At 65.7% G+C, this 19,231-nt stretch overlaps 2 protein-coding genes across 2 annotated transcripts; one reads left to right on the top strand and one right to left on the bottom strand.

Annotated features, from left to right (window-relative positions):
- Positions 1-1,283: 1,283 nt before the first annotated feature.
- Positions 1,284-3,067, top strand: FTL (ferritin light chain). Its single transcript, XM_075015964.1, has 4 exons — positions 1,284-1,448; positions 2,083-2,229; positions 2,322-2,447; positions 2,731-3,067. Exons 1-4 carry the CDS (start codon positions 1,347-1,349, stop codon positions 2,884-2,886), a joined length of 531 nt encoding a protein of 176 aa, XP_074872065.1. The 5' UTR covers positions 1,284-1,346; the 3' UTR covers positions 2,887-3,067.
- Positions 3,068-3,756: 689 nt separating this feature from the next.
- Positions 3,757-19,072, bottom strand: GYS1 (glycogen synthase 1). The gene is made up of 17 exons (XM_075015963.1): positions 18,974-19,072; positions 18,287-18,459; positions 16,816-16,997; positions 15,913-16,104; positions 15,004-15,189; positions 12,086-12,230; positions 11,678-11,795; positions 11,109-11,229; positions 10,370-10,476; positions 10,190-10,249; positions 9,970-10,048; positions 9,653-9,766; positions 9,006-9,132; positions 8,536-8,631; positions 6,491-6,654; positions 6,049-6,129; positions 3,757-5,779 (listed from the first exon to the last, which is right to left on the bottom strand). Exons 2-17 carry the CDS (start codon positions 18,402-18,404, stop codon positions 5,471-5,473), a joined length of 2,199 nt encoding a protein of 732 aa, XP_074872064.1. The 5' UTR covers positions 18,405-18,459; positions 18,974-19,072; the 3' UTR covers positions 3,757-5,470.
- Positions 19,073-19,231: the final 159 nt, after the last annotated feature.

Here is a 19,231-nt window from a genome sequence, read left to right as displayed (position 1 = left end):
CCCATCCAGCACGGGGTGGGGGTGGTGGAGAATATGCTGGGGCTGCACCCCAAAAACAGACAGAGGAAACTCCCACCCCCAAGCCACCTGCCAGCACCAGCTGGGGACCCAGGCTGCCAGGAAGGGGCTGTGGCTGGGGGGAGTCCTGGATGGGGGTGTGAAGCTGGGAGAATGGGGGAGCTCTGGAAGTGCGGAGCCCACCTGGGGGAAGGGGGGCCCTGGGTGGCAGGGGCATGGCTGGGGGAGGGGAGTCCTTGAGCAGGGGGCGACTGGAGGAAGGCAGGAAACCCTGGGCAGGGGGCTTGGCTGGGGCAAGTGGGGGTGCCCCAGACATGGGGGGCATGGCTGAGGGAAGGAGGGGGTCCCTGGGCAGGGGGCACAGCTGGCGAGAACCGGAGCTGGCTAAGCACAGGCAGGAGTGCTGGGTTCAAAGCCTGGGGGGGTGTCCCCAGAACTGCAGGACCCCGCCGGCTCTTTGGCAGTGTCTGGGGGTCAAGAGCTCGAGGACACCACCAGCAACCAGAGAAGCCCCGGCTCCTGCCCACCCCGCCCTACCCACTACTCCCCATTCCCCTCCCCTCCCCCAGAGAACCCAGGCGTCCGGGCTCACCCCCCCCCCCAACACCCATTTCCCCATTGTAGCACTGGGCTGTCACGTGCCCCAACCCGTGAGAGCTGAACTCATAACCCGCACCCCCGCCCCATGGACCGGCTCAGCCCGGATCCCGCCGGGCCCCGAAACAGGAACCGAGTCCCTGACCCCGGGAAGGGTGGGGGGAAGACTGGGAGCCAGGACGCCTGGGTTCTGTGGGCGGCAGGGGGGCGTCGAGCGGGGCGGGCGGGGAGAGGGAGCTGGGACGCCTGGGTTCTTTGTCCCCCTGCCTGGGGGAGTGGAGGGGGCAGGACTCCTGGGTTCCCTGCTTCTCTGTAGGGGGATGACGTGAGCTTCACGGGCTCGTCCCCGGGGGGGGGGGGGGGGGCGTGGTGCTGAGTCATGCTGAGCCCAGTCCTGGGGGGGGGGGCGCTGGGAAGCATTGTGCTGAGTCGCGGGGGGGGTACGGGGGGAGGGGGCTTCTCGGTGTCCCCAGTCAGCCCCCTTCTCCCGGCTCGGGGGGGGTCTGGACCCTGCACCCCCCACGGGGAGGGGACCCAGGAGTCCGAGCTCCCATCCCCCCAAGCTGGGAGGGGATCCAGGAGTCCGGGCTCGCAGCGCCGCCCCCGGGCGGGGCGGGGCTGGGGGCGCAGGCGGCTATAAAGGGCCCCGCCGCGCCTCAGCCGCTGTTGGCTCTTGCTTCAACAGTGATTGAACGGAGCCTCCGCTCGCCCAGCACCATCCTGCCCGCGCCATGAGTTCCCAGATCCGCCAGAACTACGCGGCCGAGGCCGAGGCCGGCACCAACCGCCTGGTCAACCAGCTCCTGCAGGCCAGCTACAGCTACCTGTCCTTGGTGAGCCCGGGGACCCAGGCGTCCGGGCTCCCAGACCCCGCCCCCTTCTTCCCGCGGGGACCCAGGAGTCCGGGCTCCCAGACCCCCCTCCCCCCACCCAGCGCCGCCAGGACCCAGGCGTCCGGGCTCCCAGACCCCGCCCCCTTCTTCCCGCGGGGACGCAGGAGTCCGGGCTCCCAGACCCCCCACCCAGCGCCGCCAGGACCCAGGCGTCCGGGCTCCCAGACCCCGCCCCCTTCTTCCCGCGGGGACCCAGGAGTCCGGGCTCCCAGACCCCCCTCCCCTCCCCCCACCCAGCGCCGCCAGGACCCAGGCGTCCGGGCTCCCAGACCTCCCCTTCTTCCCCCTCCGCCTGGCGCCGCGGAGACCCAAGCTCCCAGACCCCCCCCCCTCCTTCCCTTGGGGACCCAGGCATCCGGGCTCCCAGACCCCCCCCCTCCTTCCCTTGGGGACCCAGGCATCCGGGCTCCCAGCCTTCACCCCTCCCGGCACTTGTTTACCAGCAGCTGCCAGGTCAGAGTCCAGTCGGCTTCCTGGCAGCCCATTGGGTAGCCCGCGGTAGGGGGGCGGGGCCATAGGGGCTGCCCCACACCGCGGGGGTCTCACTGTCTCCCCCTTCCCCCCGCCCCCCCAGGGCTATTTCTTCGGCCGGGACGATGTGGCGCTGGCCCATTTCGCCGAGTTCTTCCGGCACCTGTCGAGCGAGAAGCGGGAGCAGGCGGAGCGGCTGCTGGGCTTCCAGAACCGCCGGGGCGGCCGCATCCTGCTGCAGGACATCGGGGTGAGTGGGGGAGGAGGGGGCTGGGGGGGGGCTGGAGCCCCCTCCCCCCCAGCATGGCCCTAACCCTCCCCCCCGCACCCTCCTCCTCCCAGAAACCAGCGCAGGACGAGTGGGGCAATGGGGCGGCTGCCATGGATTTTGCCCTGAAGCTGGAGAAGACAGTCAACCAGGCACTGCTGGACCTGCACCGTGTGGCCACGCAGCACCAAGACCCACACGTGAGTGACCTGCCCCAGGAAACCCAGGAGTCCGACACCCCCCCCCCCCGCGTCCCTTGCAGAGCTGGGGCAACAACCCAGAAGCCCTGGTCCCCCGCCCCTGCTCCAACCACGGCCCCTGTGCCCCTCCCACAGCAGGGAGGAGAACCCAGGAGTCCTGGCTCTTGGCCCCTGCTCTAACCACTCACCCCCACTGCTCCCAGAGCAGCCCCAGAATGCTGGGGTCCTGAGGAGGGGGGCACCAGGGGCCCCCTCTCTAACCCAACCCTTCCCACCCCCCCAGATGTGCGACTTCCTGGAGACCCACTATCTGGATGAGGAGGTGAAGCTCATCAAGAAGCTGGGCGACCACGTGACCAACCTGCGGCGCGTGGGAGCGCCCGAGTCCGGCCTGGGCGAGTACCTCTTCGACCGGCTCACCCTGCACGAGAGCAGCTGAGCTGCCCCGGCACTGGCCCTTTAAATCCTGCTGCCTGGCTGAACTGGGATGCACAGCGCCCCCTCTCCCCTTCCCAGCAGCAGGCACAGAGCACCCCTGCCCAACCAGCGGGGGGGCTGTGCCCTTCCCCTCCCCTCTGTCTGTAACTGGCATTGAATAAAGGCTTGGCATTCGCACAAGGGCACTGGGCTGGGTCTGTTGGGTGCCCTTTTCCCTACTCAGCAACAGCAGAGCTGCTGGCTGTGGGGGGGAGGTGCCAGCTGGGGCTCTTGGGGTGGGGGGGGGAACCTGGCCTTTCTCCCCACAAAGGGGCCAACAAGGGGCTGAGCACCCCCCCACTGTGTCTGGCTGGGATGACAGAATCACCACCCCCCTCTCCCAGGCTCATCACCCAGCCCTGGGGTCATGGAGATAGGGCAACAAGGGGTTGATCTATGGGAGACAGAGGGAGTCCCCTACAGCGTTCTCTGGGTGGGGGTGCTGGGCAGGAGCCCAGGAGTGAGGCAGGGCCTGGCCTGGTGCTGCACCGCTGAACCGGCCTCTTCACCGCATATTTATTCCACCCCTGGCTGGAAAAAGGGCAGTGTGATTTTTTTTTCCCCTCCCCTGAGGGGCTGGCTCCAGTGCAAAGCATGTGGCATCTGCAGTGCACCCAGGCCCCCAGCACTAGGATGGAGTTCCCCTCTACCCAGCCCCCTTGAAAAGCCAGGCACCAGCACCAGGGGAGGTGGTCCCCTTCTACCCCACCCTCACTCCCCACCCCCATAGGTGCCTCCCCCAGGTGAGGGAGGGAACCTCATGAGCCACCCCAGCTGTGGCAGCATGGGGCGGGCAGGCCAAGGCCCCCTGAGGGATGCAGGACAGCTGCTGCTGAGCTTTGCTCGTGTTTATTCCTGGGAGCCAGAGAGAACTGAAGCCAAATGATGTGCAGCAGCCACAAATATAGGAGCCGGGGGAGGGGGTCACCCTTCAGCCACCCTTGCACACAGAGCGGGAGGGGGTCACCTCCTGTAGCTGCCCCCTGGGTACAGCAGGGGCCCAGGCTGAGCAGCTCCCCCAACTGCTCACAACGTGGTTTTCCTGGGGCTGGGGATCAAGCATCTGCCCTGCCCCCAGGGGGCGACAGAAACCTCCCATGCTGCCCAGCAGGGAGTGCTGGGGGGCGAGGAGCAGGGTTCTAGGACTGGGGGGTTCTCCACTGGTCTGACACTAGGGACTTGGGAACCAGGTGGCCACTGTTACCCAGCAGGCCTGAGTCTTCCTCCTACCCAACAGGATCCCTGGGCCAGCCCTTACCTAGAGCAGCCAGCAGTGATCTAGAACCCCATACCACTGGGAACGATCTGGCACCTCCTAGTTTAAACAGCATGAGGTTCCAGCCTAGCGCCGCTCCTGTCCAGTGAGTTAAAACAAGCTAGAGCATGTGTTATAGATACAAGTTCAAGGCAGCCTGGGGCTCCAGCAAATGCACCCATGGCCCTAGAATGCGCTAAAGCCCCATTCTGGACTGCTTCTGTCCATCCTCCATGTGCTGCTCTTACTAGGCCAACTAGTGCAGCAGAATGCAGCGAGAATGCCTGGGCTTCCACAACTTGCTGGTCTAGACTGATCTAAGCTGACCTCCTGCCCCTCTCCCTTAGTACACAGCACCCATCAAAGGTGCCATCTGAGACATCTGCTCCAGCCCACCCCACACCACCATCTCCTGACCCTGCAACATTTCACACCACTCCACACCAGGACAGTGTGACTCTGACACCCCTGCTTCATGAGTTCTAGAGGGCTCTAGAACAGTCTAGACTTCATGGCACTCAGAGGTCACAGCCTGGACTCTCCCCCAAAGGAGCTCCAGAACCCCAATATTTTAGCACATTGCTCTGTGATGATCCAAACAACCAGCTCCTACAGCAGCCCCCACTTTAGAATGCTCCAGAACCATATCCATCACCAAATGCTGCATACCGGACCCACCTTACATCACTGCTGACACAGGCCCCCTCTTTAACACGCACACGTGAAAATCCAGGACTGTCCTACCTCCTGGAGCATGGGCCATTCCAGAATGATCCAGCCCAACACCCCAGCTCAGAGCCAGGCCCAGTTCCAGACCAACCCTCTCCAATCACCGGCTGACCTTGCTGCTAGCACAAGCCATTCGAGAGGCCCCATCTCCCGGAAGGCTGGCAGCTGCAAAGGCTAGAATGAGTCCGCGTGCTGCAGAGGTCCTTCCGGGCAGCTAGGTGGGAAGGCCAGATTCTGGAGTGCACAGATTGGGACCCTAGGCCTCCCACACCACTGATGTAGAACGCAACTCTTGGGGGTCCCCAGGGCCAGCCAGAAGCAGATGAGGGAGGGCAGGAGGGGGAGGTTTATACCTATGTCTTGTGAGGTCTGCCCATGCGGTTGAATGATCTAGAACCTAGCCCCAGCCATCTAGAACCCAGCAAAGGCAGGGGACTGTAGAGGGACAGCAGGAAGGAGGGGGCATCTATAACCGTTGTACCTGGGCAGGGGACCCCTAGTTCTTGGCCCACTTAGAACCCCCCAGTTGCATCCCCCTAGCTCTAGACTGCTCTCGAACCGCCTAGTTTCTCTCCTCGATGATGGAGTTGGTGGGGCTGCTGAGGTCGCTGGGGCTGGAGGGCAGGGTGGGGGTCGAGGCGTTGGAGGAGGTGCTGGCCTCGCTGGAGCCCTTCTTGGGGGGTCTGCGCCACTCGGGGACCGACCCCATCACGGCTGGGGGCTTGATGTTCTGCCGGTCCTTCTCCGCCTCCTCCTCCTCATCATAGCGCTCGTCGTCGTCCTCGGTCTCGCTGTGGTGGGGGCTGGAGTGGCGGGAGATGGAGGGCGAGGGCGGCACCGAGGCGGGGCGGGGGTAGCGGAATCCCTGCGCCTGCGCGGAGAGAAGCCAGGTGGTGCCGGTGCTGGGACGGCTGCATTGGGCCCCGGGGACACCCCCACCCAGCACCAGGATGCAACCCCTCTGGGGAGGGCCAGGGCCGCGGGGGGGCAGGTACCCGGGAGCCCCTTGGGAGAGGGAGGGAGGGTACGTAGGGCCCTTGGTGAGGGGGCCGGGAGCTGGGTACACGGGGGCCCTTGGTGGGGGGAGGGACCCAGGAGCCCAGTACACAGGGGGCCCTTGGGGGGGGGTCTTGCACTCACGGCCGTCTGCTCCGGGAGCTCGTAGGTGAAGTTGTCGGGGAAGGCCTTGGCAAGCGCCATGTGCCGGCTGTACATGTAGTACTGCAGGGAGAAGGGGGGTCATGGGGCTGCCCCTGCCCACAGTGGGCTCTGTGCCCATGGGGCAGCTCCTCCCGGCTCCTCTGACCCAGGCACCCTGCTCCACGCCCCCACTCTGAGCTCTTCCCCCTCTGGCCCTGCCTTGGCACGGGGACTGTCCTGCTGCTGAGCCCCTCCCAGGCCTTGTAAGCCTCAGCCCCTTGTCTCTGTGATCCCACTGGGGCAGCCCCACGGTCACACCCCTGCCAGCACCCCCCCAGCCCCAGCCCCGCATTCCCCACCCCCACCCCCGTCTCCACTGCAGGCCTCCCCTGCCCCGCCTTCAGTCCCCCTCCCCCTCCGTCCAGCTGTGCCCCCCGCTCACCCGGCCCAGGTACTTCCAGTCCAGCAGGTCGGAGAGGCGCTCGGTCCGGTTGCGCTGGATGATACGCTGCCGCCGGCTCTGCTGGCAGAAGCTGTACAGGAAGGATGTCAGCTGGGTGCAGGAGTCGTCCAGCGCCCGGAACCGCCGGTCCAGGATGTAGATGCCTGGGGAGCCGGGAGGGAAGACTGAGCACCCAGGAGTCCTGGGTGCCAGCCCCTGCTCTAACCACTAGCCACTACTCCTCTGCCCAAGCTAAGAACTGGCTGCTGCATTGTACAGGGATGGAGCAAGCCAGGGTGGCTGCAATGCGTTTATCTGGGCCTCAGTTTCCCCCACTCCCTTGGCCAGGCCATTCCCCACACAGGGCAGGGAAGGAGCCGTGCTGGGGCGTTGTGCCTGGACCGGGGTGGGCTCCTCCCCTCAGCGGTCAGGCCACACAACGGCAGAGATATGAGCTGGGACAACCAGGGGAGCACCGGGAACAGCGGCACGAGGGTGAGGCCTCTGTGCCAAGACTCTCGCCTTGCCTCGGCCAGGCCCGTTCTAGGCCAGAAATCCAGATGCTTGGCGGTTCAGAGGCTCCATTCCCCTAAATTAAAATTTCTCAGAGCTGAGTCGACTGGAGAAGGAACTTCAAGAACAAAAATGGAAATGATCTCTGGGAAGGTGGATGTTGTCTTAGAGGCCTGAAAATTCACCAATCACGAAAGTAGGTTGAGAAAACAACTGGGCTTGGGGGAGGTGGGGGACAGCAAATATACTAAACAAAGAACATATGACCCTTGGGAAGCAACAGGAAGGTCACAATAATGCACTGAAATGAAAAAAACAAAAGGATTGTAGAAAATTGATAAGGGAAGCTAAAGGACAAGGTAAACTCAATGGCCCACCGAGTTAAGGAGAACAAGGTGGGTTTACAGTCAGGATTTTTTTAAGTGTATTAGAAACAAAATAAACCCAGCAATGGAAATACCCTTTACTAGATGGAAATGGTAGAACTGTCAATAGCAATGCGAAAAAGATAGAAGTGTTCAGCAAATATCTGTATTTGGGCACATAGTCAAAGCATATGATGACACTTTCCCTTCCATCAGAACCTCTGCAGATGTTAAGTATCAGCTAGTACAGCTAAATGTTTTTAAAATCAGCAGGCCTCTGAAACTTGCATTTAAGAGTTTTAAGAGAGCTGTCTCAGGCGCTTGCTGAGGCACTTATTTGCAGTAAATCTGGAAGCCCTGGAGACATTCCAAAAGACAGAAAAGTCCCAAGCGAGATGAAGTGGCTGTTGTGGGACAACGAATAGAAATGGAAGGGAGCCAATGCCTTTACGCCACATCGGTATGGGATTATGGAAAGTGGATCCCATCCAACTAAGAGCATATATCTGCTGGTGAGATTACATGTTTGAAGCAGAGGTAACATTGCTGATCTGATATACGGGGACTGCCCAGCAATCCGAGGAAAAGATAAGAACCCAGCGGTAACAAGCGCCGCATTACCAGGACTAAAAACTGGCTAACTGACAGATCTCACACTGGGAGGGTGAACAGGGAACTGCCACGGAGCACGTTGGTTTCTGAGACGGTGGGTCTGCCAGATTCTTTGCACCAGTGACCCACAGGAAAAGCTCAACCCTCGCTGATGGCAGAAGACCCCAACCCTGGGGCGTGGGAGAAAGCAGAGGATGGGCCACTGGGGACCCAGAGAGCAGCTCACTGGGGAGCCCCAGCAGAGCGCTGCGTGTTAGTACAGAGTCGGATCAGAGAACGCAGGGCACACCTCCAAGCTGGGGAGCCTGCAGGGCAGCAAGTGAGAGCAGGGGGGTTATTTCAGGCCAGTCTGGCCCTGGGGTGGCCACAGCAGAGATCCTGGAGGATGGTGGTAAAGTGTGGAGGGACTGGGGGCATCAGCTTCCCGTCGGGCAGGACCTAGTGGGGAACGGGCATTGGACCTGGGCGTGTGGAGGATTTCCCCAGCTGCGGGGGGACTCAGGCCGGGCGAGGCAGTTCTGTGGCGGTCGGAGCCACGGAAGGGGCAGGACTCACCGTAGGCGGAGGGGTCGGCGATGTGCTCCTCCATGAAGCAGCCGAAGCCGGAGAGGTTGGTGGAGACGCTGGGAATCCCCATGACCGTGCACTCGGCTGGAGGGAGGGAGGGAGAGTTAGATGGAGGGGCTGGGGGGGTGTCCCTTCACCCTCCCCACCCCACATCCACCTGGCACAGCACCACGGCTCCCAGATGGGTCCGTGTCCCCCTCCCCCACTGCACAGCCCCCCCGGGCACAGGGGCCGGGTCTCCGGGGTCCCCTCCTGGTGCTGGGACGCAGCCCCTCCGGGGGAACGACGGCTGACGAAAACAGAACCCAGGCGTTCTGCCCTGCACCCCTCCCCCGCACACCAGTAACCCACCAGAATCCACGCCCCGCCCCCCCCAACTGGGGCGAGAACCCAGGAGTCCTGCCTCCCACCCCCTGCCCCCAGGACAGGACCCAGGTGTCCAGGACCCAGGCCCTTGCCTGGTGTGTAGCCCCACGGCTCATAGTAGGAGGGGAACACCCCAAGGTGACAGCCTCGGACGAACTCCTCGTAGTCCACAGGTAGCAGGGGGCTGGTGGAGGACAGGAACTCGGGGTGGAAGATGACCTGGGGTGGAGAGAGGGAGGATTACCCCCGCTGGGAAGCCCCCCTGACCCCCACACACCCTCCCACTCGCTGGGCGGCCCCCCCATGCCCACCCCCTTCCCGGGCAGCCCCCATCCCCCCACACCCTCCCACTCATGGGCAGCCCCCCCCGACCCCCACACGCCTTCCCACTCGCCGGGCGGCCCCCCCCAACCCCCCCATGCCCGCCCCCTTCCCGGGCAGCCCCCATCCCCCCACACCCTCCCACTCGCGGGCAGCCCCCACCCCCGACCCCACACACCCTCCTGCCCGCTGGGTGGCCCCCATCCCCCACGCCCTCTCACTCGCCAGGTGGCCCCCCCCGACCCCCACACGTCCTCCCGCCCGCCGGGCGGCCCCTGGTCCCCACACAGCCTCCTCCCTGTCAGGCAGCCCCCCCCAACCCCCCACACCCTCCCACTAGCCGGGTGACCCCCCCCAGCCCCCATATGCCCTCCCCCCCGACAGGCGGTGCCCCCTGACCCCACACCCTCCCCCTCACCTTGACGCGGTCAGCGCTGCTGTTGAAGAGTCCGATGCGCCGGATGGTGTTGAGGATGGGGTCCGTGGAGTCGTCCAGCATGTTGTGGGTGCAGATGGGCGGGAAGGACTGACGCTGGGACGGATGGACAGATGCCTGTCAGCCTAAGGCAGGACCAGGACCAGGCGTCTGGGCTTCCAGCCCCAAACGCCCTGCTCTACTCACCAGTCCTCTCCCCCTGTCCCCGCCAGGAGAGAACCCAGGTGTCCGGGGGCCCAGCCCATTCCCTCCCCCTCCCCTCCCGCCCCCTCCAGGCAAGAACCCAGGAGTCCAGGTACCTGGGTGGCAAATATCGCTCTCTTCATCATGGTGAAATCTTCCTTGTCCAGCATCTTGTTCATGTCAGGCAAGTTCCCGCTGCAGGGTGAGGGGGTCAGTGGGGGGCAGAGCCCAGCACCAGCCGCCCCCAAACCCCCGTTCCCAGCCCCCCCAACCAAAGCCCAGAGCCCTGGCTTCCCCCAGCCCTCCGCCCCCCCTCCCCCCGGCCGAGGGGCTCACATCAGCAGCGACTCGTAGAGCTTCTTCCCGAACTTCTCCTTCACCGTGTTGGCCGTGTCCCTGCCGAGAGAGGGGCATGCTGGGAGCCTGGACGCCTGGGTCCCAGCCCTGGGAGCAGTGGGCAGGGTGGGAGTGGGGGCGGGGGGGGCAGGACTCCTGGGTCCCAGGGGAGGGGCTCACCAGAGCTGCTTGCGCACGGCCTGGCCCTTGAGCGTCTCCACGTTGAAGTTGTTGGTCCGAGCCGGCATGATGAAAAAGACCACGACGGTCATGGGGCTGCCGTTCACCTGGGAACGTGGGGGGGGTGAGCGGGGGCTGCCCGGCCCACAGCGGGAGAGACCCCCTCGCTGCCTGGCCAGGAACCCCCGAGCCCGTGTGACCCCACCTCCCACCAGGACCTGCTGCCTGGTTCCCCAATCCCTGGTCTGTCCCAGCAGCCACAGCACCCAGTGTGTGACACCCATTGCTCTGGTCCCTGGGCGCCTCCCCCTGATCCCCAGCCCTGTCCCCCACCCAGTCAGCACCTCCCCCGGGGCCCCAGCCCTGCCCCCCACGCCTGGTCAGTGCCCCCACCCCTCCACCCTGTCCCCGCCCGGTCAGTGCCTCCGCCGGGTCCCCAGCCCAGCCCTGCCCCCCCGGTCAGCACCCCCACACCTCAGCCCTGCCCCCCACCTGGACAGTGCCCCCACACCCCAGCTCTGCCCCCCGCCCAGTCAGTGCCCCACCCTCATCTGGTCAGTGCCCCCACACCCCAGCCCCTCCTGCAACCACCCCCACATCCTCCACCTCGTCAGTGCCCCCAGCGCCGGCTGCAGGACCTGAGTGGCACATGCTCGGCTGTGAGCCCAGCCAGGGGCGGTGCACTGCTCAGAACACCCTCCGTGCAGCCCACAGCTGCCCCCTGCCCGGAGCCCCGTACCCGCAGCAGGTAGTTGAGCCGCGCCAGCGCCTCCAGGAAGATGTCAGCCCCCTTGTTGGAGAACTCGTAGCGCCCGGCGATGAAGAAGAACAGGGTCTTGTCCAGGTTGAAGTCCAGATTCCTGGGGAGAGACGCCATGAACACCCAGCTCCCCTCTCCCCCCACCCCAGCAGGGGTCCAATTGCCATGCAGCCCGTACTGCTGGGCGAAGGGGGTGTCCCAGCTCCCCAGCCCCCTCCAGGGGCAGTGAAGAGCCAACAGGTGCAGTAACACCAGCAGCCAGAAGGGGCCGCAGTGCGGCCACCCAGCAGGAAAGGAGCCTGGCCAGGGACTTAGAACTTGGGCAGGGAGCCCCGACTCCTGGGTTCCCTCCCCGGCGCTGGGAGCCCATAGGGTCCAGAGGGTTGGAGCCACGGGAGAGGCTGGGAGCCCAGACTCCTGGGTTCCCTCCCTGCCACTAGGAGCCTGTAGGGTCCAGGGGGTTGGAGCCAGGGGAGAGGCTGGGAGCCCGGACTCCTGGGTTCTATGGCCGTCACCCGGGGGGATCCAGGGGGCCGGTGGGGACTCACCCATAGAAGTGTCCCCGGACGAACTCCTGGATGCGGGCCTTGCTCTGCGCGTGGAGGTTCTGAAACTCGTGCATGGCCGAAAATTTCTTCACGTTCAGCCCATTGGGGGTCACAAGGTCTGTGGGGAGTGGGGCGGGGAAAGAGAGCAGCTGTTAGTGAGAAATGACCAAGCCTGGGCTGCCCTGTCCTGGCTCGTGCCGTTCCATGCAGCAGTGTCCACGCTCCACCCCAGAGGGGCCGCATTGCAACACCAGCCGAGGGGTCCCCGGATCCCCTGCCCCTGCGTCCCACCCCAGAGCCAGCTGCATCTCCTTGCAGGTGAAGGGACCCCACCTAACCTGCTCCTGTACCCCAGCGCTCGGAGAGGAGACCCTGGGACCCAGCCTGTCCGCTGCCCTGCCCCCTCACCTGGTTTTCTCTTGAGCAGGTGCTCGGCCTCCACGGCGGTGATCTGGGACACGGTGGTGAAGACGTGGGTGCAATGCACGGCCGCGCGTTCCATGCAATAGCGGTGGTAAATTTGCCGGTCCCCGGCCTCCTTGTCCACGTTAAACTGGGGCAGGAAGGGGAGAAAGGACTGAGTGGTCACACCATGGAGTGGGGGGCAGGGGCAGGACTCCTGGGTGCTCTCCCAGCACTGGGGGTTGGGGGCCTGGGAGCCTGGTGTGATGAGGTTCAGGGGTCCCCCTGCACTGCACCCCGTCCGCTGGCAGGAGTGACTCTCACTCAGCAAATACAACAGGAGGTTTATTAGGCAACAGAGGCCCAGTTTCTCACAGAAGCAACAGTGCAGCAGTCAGAGACAGTCCTTCCAACCCGTCCTGGGGAGAGGAGCCCGAGGGTGCCCCTCTGGGGTGTAGCTTCTCCCCTCACCACGCTGGCTCCTTTCAGCTCCCTCTCCCCTCCAGCCTCTAACCGCCCCCCAATTCAAAAACAGCTCGGCTCCACCCTCCTCTTTGTTCAGGGTAGAGGTGTTACCTGCCAGCCTGGGTTATAGCCCCAGGGTCAGCCTTAGCCACCGGGAGCTGCTCTGCTTGTCTCTCACATCCAGCCTGACTCACACATGCACCCCCCAACTCCATCACACCTGGTACGATGGGATTCGGGGTCCCCAAGAGCTGCACCCCCCACCCCAGGCAGGAGTGACTCTCACCCAGCAGGTACAATGGGAAGTTTATGTGGGGACAGAGGCCCAGCTCAGCACAGAGGTGTCGGTGCAGCTGGCAGAGCCCGTCCTTCCAGCCCGTCCTGGGGAGAGCAGCCCCAGGGGTGCCCCTCTGGGGTGCAGCTTCCCCCCTCGCCAGGCTGGCTGCCTTCCAGCTCCCCCAGCTTCTAACTGCCGCCCCTGATTCACACCCAGCTCGGGTCCCTGCTCTGTGCTCAGGTCACAGGTGTTACCTGCCAGCCTAGGTTATAGCCCCAGGGGTCATCCTTAGCCCTGGCGAGCTGCTCTGCCCGTCTCACACACACACCCAGCTTGGCTCTTTCACATGCACCCACCACTCCATCACACCAGGACACCTGGGTTCTATGTCTGGCTCTGGGAAGGGAGCGGAGCCTAGTGATTAGAGCACAGGGGAAGGTGTAATGACCTGGGGATCTAATTCCCCCTGTCGTGTTGCACGAGTTCTACTGTTCTACACTAACGCTATGTGCGCCTCAGTTTCCCTGGACACTGCACAATGTCTAGCTGTGGGTGGGAATTTCAGATCCGCAAGCTGGGGCCGAGGCCCCTCCCACTCCAAGCCGGGGGGGGGAGGGGGGCTGCTGACATTTTCTGCCCAGGAAGCAGGTGTGACAAAGTGGGGGGCGCGAGGATTTTATTCCCCAGGTTCGGTTGCGTGTGTTTCCCAATGCCCTGTAGTAACAGCAGGTGGTTGCCTCAGTTTCCCCAGGCCCAGCATCAGCACATGGCGGGGAGGGGCGTTTCCAGGTGATGACGTCGCCCACATAGGCGAGGGCCCCCCATGGCCTTTGTAACCAGGTGTGATGGAGTGGGGGGAGGGCATGTGTGAGTCAGGCTGGATGGGAGAGACAAGCAGATCAGCTCCCAGTGGCTAAGGATGACCCTGGGGCTACAACTGGCAGGTGACACCTCTGCCCTGAACAAAGAGTAGGGAGGAGCCGAGCTGGGTTTTGAATCGGGGGGCGGCAGTTAGGAAGCTGGGGAAAGAGGAGCTGGAAGGCAGCCAGCCTGAGGAGGGGGAAGCCACACCCCAGAGGGGCACCCCTCGGGGTCTTCTCCCCAGGACGGGTTGGAAGGACTGTCTCTGGCTGCTGTGCTGTCGCTTCTGTGAGAAACTGGGCCTCTGTTGCCTAATAAACCTTCTGTTGTACCTGCTGAGTGAGTCACTCCTGCCAGCAGATGGAGTGCAGTGCAGGGGGACCCCTGAACCCCATCACACCAGGCAACCAGGTGACCCCTCTCTTCCCCGGGAAAGAGGGCACAGGCAGGGGAGGGGCCCGGCTGGTTCCACGGGGGATGCCCTGGCTGGCTGGGGAGGGAGGAGGGGGCTGGGCCTGGCTCAGGGACCCCTCTGGGCCCCTCTCCCTGGGCTGGATGGTGCTGACGAACCTGGTCCCCCTGTTGACAAGTCTGTTCCACGCTTCTACCCCACTCCGCCCCCCTCCAAGTCTCCCCCAGCTGTGGGTGGGGCCCAGGGCCTGGGGACTCCCCCACACTCTGGTGGCAGAAGGGAGGGCTGGGAGCTAGGACTCTGGGGTTCTCGCCCAGCATTGCGAGGGGAGTGGTGCCTAACGGTTACAGCAAGGGGGATGGGGCGGAGCAGCGGGGACAGAGCCCAGTGGTTGTCGTGCTGCAGTGCCGGGGTAGAGGGTCCAGGGCCCAGTGGCACAGCAACAGGGGAGGGGCAAGGGCCCAGCGTGGGGGGAGGGGCCGGGGGGAGGGCCCAGCGTGGGTGGGAGGGGCCAGGGCGGGGGAGGGGCCGGGCCCAACGCCGGGGGAGGGGCGAGGGAAGGGGACAGGCCCAACGCAGGGGGGCAGGGGAGGCGAGAGAGGGGCCAGGGCCCAGCACGGGGGGGAAGAGCGAGGGAGGGGGCAGCGCCCAGCGCAGTGGGGAGGGGTGAGAGACAAGGAGAGGGCGAGGGGCCAGGCCCAACGCAGGGGGGGGAGGCGAGAGAGGGGCCAGGGCCCAGCACGGGGGGGGGGAGGGGCGAGGGAGGGGCAGGGCCCAGCGCAGTGGGGAGGGGTGAGAGACAAGGAGAGGGGGAGGGGCCAGGCCCAACGCTGGGGGACGGGTAAGGGGTGGGGCGGGGCCCAATGCCAGAGGGAGGGGCGAGGGGCGGGGCCCAGCGGCACCACTCACGTGCTGCAGGTTGTTGTAGAAGTCGACGCTGCCGGCGCACAGGTAGCGCCCCAGCAGGGTGGCGTGGGTGGTGAAGACGGTGGCCACGGGCAGCTTGCGGATGCGGCAGAGGATGAGCCCGACGCCCGCCAGCCACTCGTGGAAATGGCCGATGACGAACGGCTTCTCCTCGCACTGCGCCACGAACTGGGGAGAGCCACCCGTCAGCGGGGGAGGGGGCGGCCGCCCAGGTTCCCACCGGGCGGGGGAGGGTGAAGGGTACAGCTGGGGGGGGCGGTTGGGCACACGAAGGGGGAGTCTGGCCGGGTTGGGGGACACGGGCACACGCAGGGAGTCCAGCTGGATTGGGGCCCTGGAGATCTGGGGGCAAGATGGGGCACTCTGGGGCACACACGGCATGGGGGGCTCGGGGGGATGCTCAGGGGGCGCTGGGGCACACATGGGGTGGGGGCGCTGGGGCACACATGGGGTGGGGGGCTTGGGGGGACGCTCGGGGGCACACGTGGGGTGCAGAGCTTGGGGGGCGCTGGGGTGCTCGGGGGCACACATGGTGTAGGGGCGCGGGGGCACACGGGGTGGGGGGCTTGGGGGGCACTCGGGGGCGCTCAGGGGCACACAGGGTGGGGGTCTCAGAGGGGTGCTCGGGGGCACACACGGCGTGGGGGGCTCAGGGGGACGCTCGGGGGCACACATGGGGTGCGGAGATTGGGGGGTGCTGGGGCACACATGGGGTGGGGAGCTCGGGGGTGCACACAGGGTGGGGGCACTCGGGGGGGCGCTCTGGGGCACACGGGTGGGGAGCTCAGGGGGCACTGGGGCACACATGGGGTGGGGGGCTCAGAGCGGCGCTCGGGGGCACACGCGGGGTGGGGGCACTCGGGGGGAGGCGCTCTGGGGCTCCGGCCGCACCTCGCCCAGGAACCAGGCGGTGAGGAAGCCGAAGAGCACAGCGTCGTTGGCCTCGCGGTCGTACCAGGGCACCCCAATGGTGCAGCTGTCCCACAGCTCCGTCTTCCAGCGGTCCAGGCTCCAGGCCGTGGCCCCTACGTCCAGCAGCACCACGTAGGGGCTCCCCTCAATGAGCCAGCGCCCGAAGTACACCTGGGGGGGCCGGGGTGAGAGAACCGCCTGGGCCCCCGTTACACCCACCCCCATCTGTCCCCTCGGGGGAAGGGAGACCCCCAAGGACAGGGCTGGGGATGCTGTTAGCCACTTCCGGCCCCCCACCCCCTGCGATTCCAGCCCTGCCCCCACCCCCACCCCCACCCTGGGAAGGGACTTTGGGGCAGATATTTTGAGCAACACAGGAAAACATCACGTGGGGTGGGTGACCTTTCCCAGGGGTAACTTGAGCCTGGCTGCTAAACATAACCCCCGTGGGGCCCCCAGCCAGGGGGGAGGGGGCTGGGCCACCCAGCAGTGCTGGTTGTGGGGGGATGGGCCACCCCAGCACACCAGATCCTGGGGGAGACAGACTTGTGGGTCCCCTGTTCAACCTGATTAGGTGGGAACCAGGACGCCTGGGTTCTCTAACCAGCTCCAGGAGTGGAAGAACCACGTGGATCAGGAAAAGAAGTCCCTGTGCAGAGGTTGCGAAGGGGGGGCCCCGTTTCCCGGGGGAACAGCAGGGTCACTTCAGGCCTCTTCTCCACCACGGAGCACAAGGAGGCCCCCAAACACCCTAGCTCCCAACTGGCACTTCGCCATCGACAGTGCCCTGAGTGCATGGGTCTCCCCTGGCAGGGTGGGTGTCCCAGATGCCTGGGTCCCCCCGCAGGATCTCCCCAGCAGGCAGCCCCTGGCGGTGAGCACCTTGCAGCCCTTGGCGTTCATGGAGTCGATGGTACGCCGCACGGCCGGGTGGGGTGGGTCGATCAGCTCCACCTGGGTGCGCACGTTCTGCTCCAGATAGGGCCCCAGCAGGAAGTAATTCTCCCCCCATTCGTCCACCGTGATCTTCGCCTTGGTCTGCAGCACCGTGTAGATCCCCCCCACTGCAGGGGGAGGGGGATCAGAGACGGCCCCCTGCCCACCCCAGGGGCCCCCTGCACCTCCCACCCTCTCGGCACACTCCTGCACCCTGGGGTCCTCAGGTGCCCCCAAGCCCTCACTGGGCCCCTCTGCACCCCTTGCCCCCTAGCTGGGGGAACTAGAGACACACCCCACGTACACCCCAATCACTTCCCTAGGAAAAGGGAGTTATAATATACACACACACCCTTTACCTGCAAGATGCTTCCCCAAACATAGGCCCCGCCCCTTTACCTGAGGGGCCCTGCCCCCAACACAGGCCCCGCCCCCTTACCTGAGGGGCCCCGCCCCCTAACACAGGCTCCGCTCCTTCATGTGGGACCCCAGGGGCACTACCCTTGGCAGGCCATGCCCAGCAGGATGCAATGCACTGTGGGAACCCAGCAGCAGGGCCACTCACTGACTCCCTTGCCCCAAGTCTGGCACCTCATAGCCAAAGCCCTCCAGGGATGCCCCCTGTCCAGCACACCTCCCCCCAGCACTCATTCCGCCCCCCGCTGCCCAGTGCCCCCTAGCACTGCAGTGGGGCCAGGGGAGAGCACGACCCACTGACCCCCACAGCCCTCACCTCCACTTGAGCCCCTGGCTCCCCACCAGCTCCCAGCACCACTGAGCCCCAGCCCCAGCGTGGAAGGGCAGGAAGGGGCGGGTGAGCTGCAGGGGTTGAGTCAAATGCTGCCCACGGTCCCCAGATCACGGGGCCTGGGTGGAGGAGGCAGCAGAGATGTCACAGGGCCAGGAGGGAACCCTCCCGGCTGCCGGGCCTGCCCCTGGGCTGATGCTCCTGGGCTCAACCCAGGAGACTAATCCCACAGGCAGCTGCGCTCTGCCCCCAGCAGCACATGGTGCAACCTGCTGAGGCCCACTCTCCCCCCAGAACCGGGGTCCAGCCCACCCCAGCTCAAACCACTCGTCCCCGCTCCCCTCCCAGAGCCGGGGTCCAGCCCCCCCACCCCCCAGCTCAAACCACTAGTCCCCACTCCCCTCCCAGAGCCGGGGTCCAGCCCCTCCACCCCCCAGCTCAAACCACTAGTCCCCACTCCCCTCCCAGAGCCGGGGTCCAGCCCCCCCACCCCCCAGCTCAAACCACTAGTCCCCGCTCCCCTCCCAGAGCCGGGGTCCAGCCCATCCCCGCTCAAACCACTAGTGCCCGCTCCCCTCCCAGAGCCGGGGTCCAGCCCCCCCCCAGTTCAAACCACTAGTCCCTGCTCCCCTCCCAGAGCTGGGGAGAGAACCCAGGAGTCCGGCTGACCTTTGTTGGCCACCTCCCAGGCCACCTCGAAGAGGATGACATTCTCCAAGTCGAGCTCATCATCCCAGTCCTCCAGGCCGGTCAGGGAGGTGACGGAGAGGCTGCGGGACAGGGGCATGGCGGCGGCGGCGGCGGCTGCAGCTGGGGGGCAGCGCTTCACAACCGGGGCGGGGCTGAGGAGACACACAGATTAGGGTGGTCACAGCCATGGTACCCCCCAGGGCCCGGGGGGGGGAGGGCACAGCCCCTCATGCCCCTACCTCCCAGACCCACAGGAAATCAGGGGTCAGATGTAGTGGGTTGGGGAGTAGGAAGGGGCTTGGGGAGCCCCCATGGCCAAAGGTACAAGGAATATGGGGGGCAGAAGGCAGAGAAGAGGGGGCTGGGGAACAGGAGGGGCGGAATATGGTGCTGGATGCAGGAAAGGGGGCTTGGGGGGTGCGGGGACGGGAGGGGTGCGGCGGCTGGGGGGATGCGGGGGGCTGGGTGCGGAGAGGAGACGTGGGGGGACATGGGCGCAGGAGACAGGGAATAGGGGCTGGGCAGATGTGGGGGGGCTAGATGCGTGGGCAGGGGCCGAGGAACATAGGGGGCTGGATGCGGGGGGATGGGGATGAGGCGCAGGGAAGGGGGCTGAGGGACGTGGGGGGGCGGGGTGAGAGGGGGCTCGGGGCTCCCACCACTCACCTGCCCGCAGCGCCTCCAGCCGCTCCGCAGCGCTGCACCCCCGGGCCCGGCTGCACCGGAGCCCCGCCCACAGAGAGGCGTGGCCTGCGCGGCGCCCCGCCTCCCTGCAGTGCCCTGACTCTGAGTGGAGCGTTCAGGGGCCCGCGGGCTCTGATTGGCTAATATGGCCGGTGAGCGGCAGCCCGGGGACACGTGGGGGAGGGGAGGGTACGTGCTCCAAGGTCTTAAAGAGAAAAGTCACCGAGGCAGGGGGCGGGG

The sequence above is a fragment of the Carettochelys insculpta genome, chromosome 22 (assembly GCF_033958435.1).
Source record: "Carettochelys insculpta isolate YL-2023 chromosome 22, ASM3395843v1, whole genome shotgun sequence".
NCBI lineage: Eukaryota > Metazoa > Chordata > Testudines > Carettochelyidae > Carettochelys > Carettochelys insculpta.
The sequence above is the reverse complement of the archived record's forward strand: the minus strand, read 5'-3'. Positions and strand labels throughout refer to the sequence as shown.

Excerpts from the sequence above, each read along its gene's own strand:
- FTL (XM_075015964.1), top strand. The coding sequence starts at position 1,347 with ATGAGTTCCCAGATCCGCCAGAACTACGCGGCCGAGGCCGAGGCCGGC. Across the intron at positions 2,230-2,321 it reads TCCTGCTGCAGGACATCGGG|AAACCAGCGCAGGACGAGTG; the intron begins GTGAGTGGGGGA and ends TCCTCCTCCCAG. Across the intron at positions 2,448-2,730 it reads CGCAGCACCAAGACCCACAC|ATGTGCGACTTCCTGGAGAC; the intron begins GTGAGTGACCTG and ends CCACCCCCCCAG.
- GYS1 (XM_075015963.1), bottom strand. The coding sequence starts at position 18,404 with ATGCCCCTGTCCCGCAGCCTCTCCGTCACCTCCCTGACCGGCCTGGAG. Across the intron at positions 12,231-15,003 it reads TCTACAACAACCTGCAGCAC|TTTAACGTGGACAAGGAGGC; the intron begins GTGAGTGGTGCC and ends TTCCTGCCCCAG. Across the intron at positions 9,767-9,969 it reads GAGCGATATTTGCCACCCAG|CGTCAGTCCTTCCCGCCCAT; the intron begins GTACCTGGACTC and ends CATCCGTCCCAG.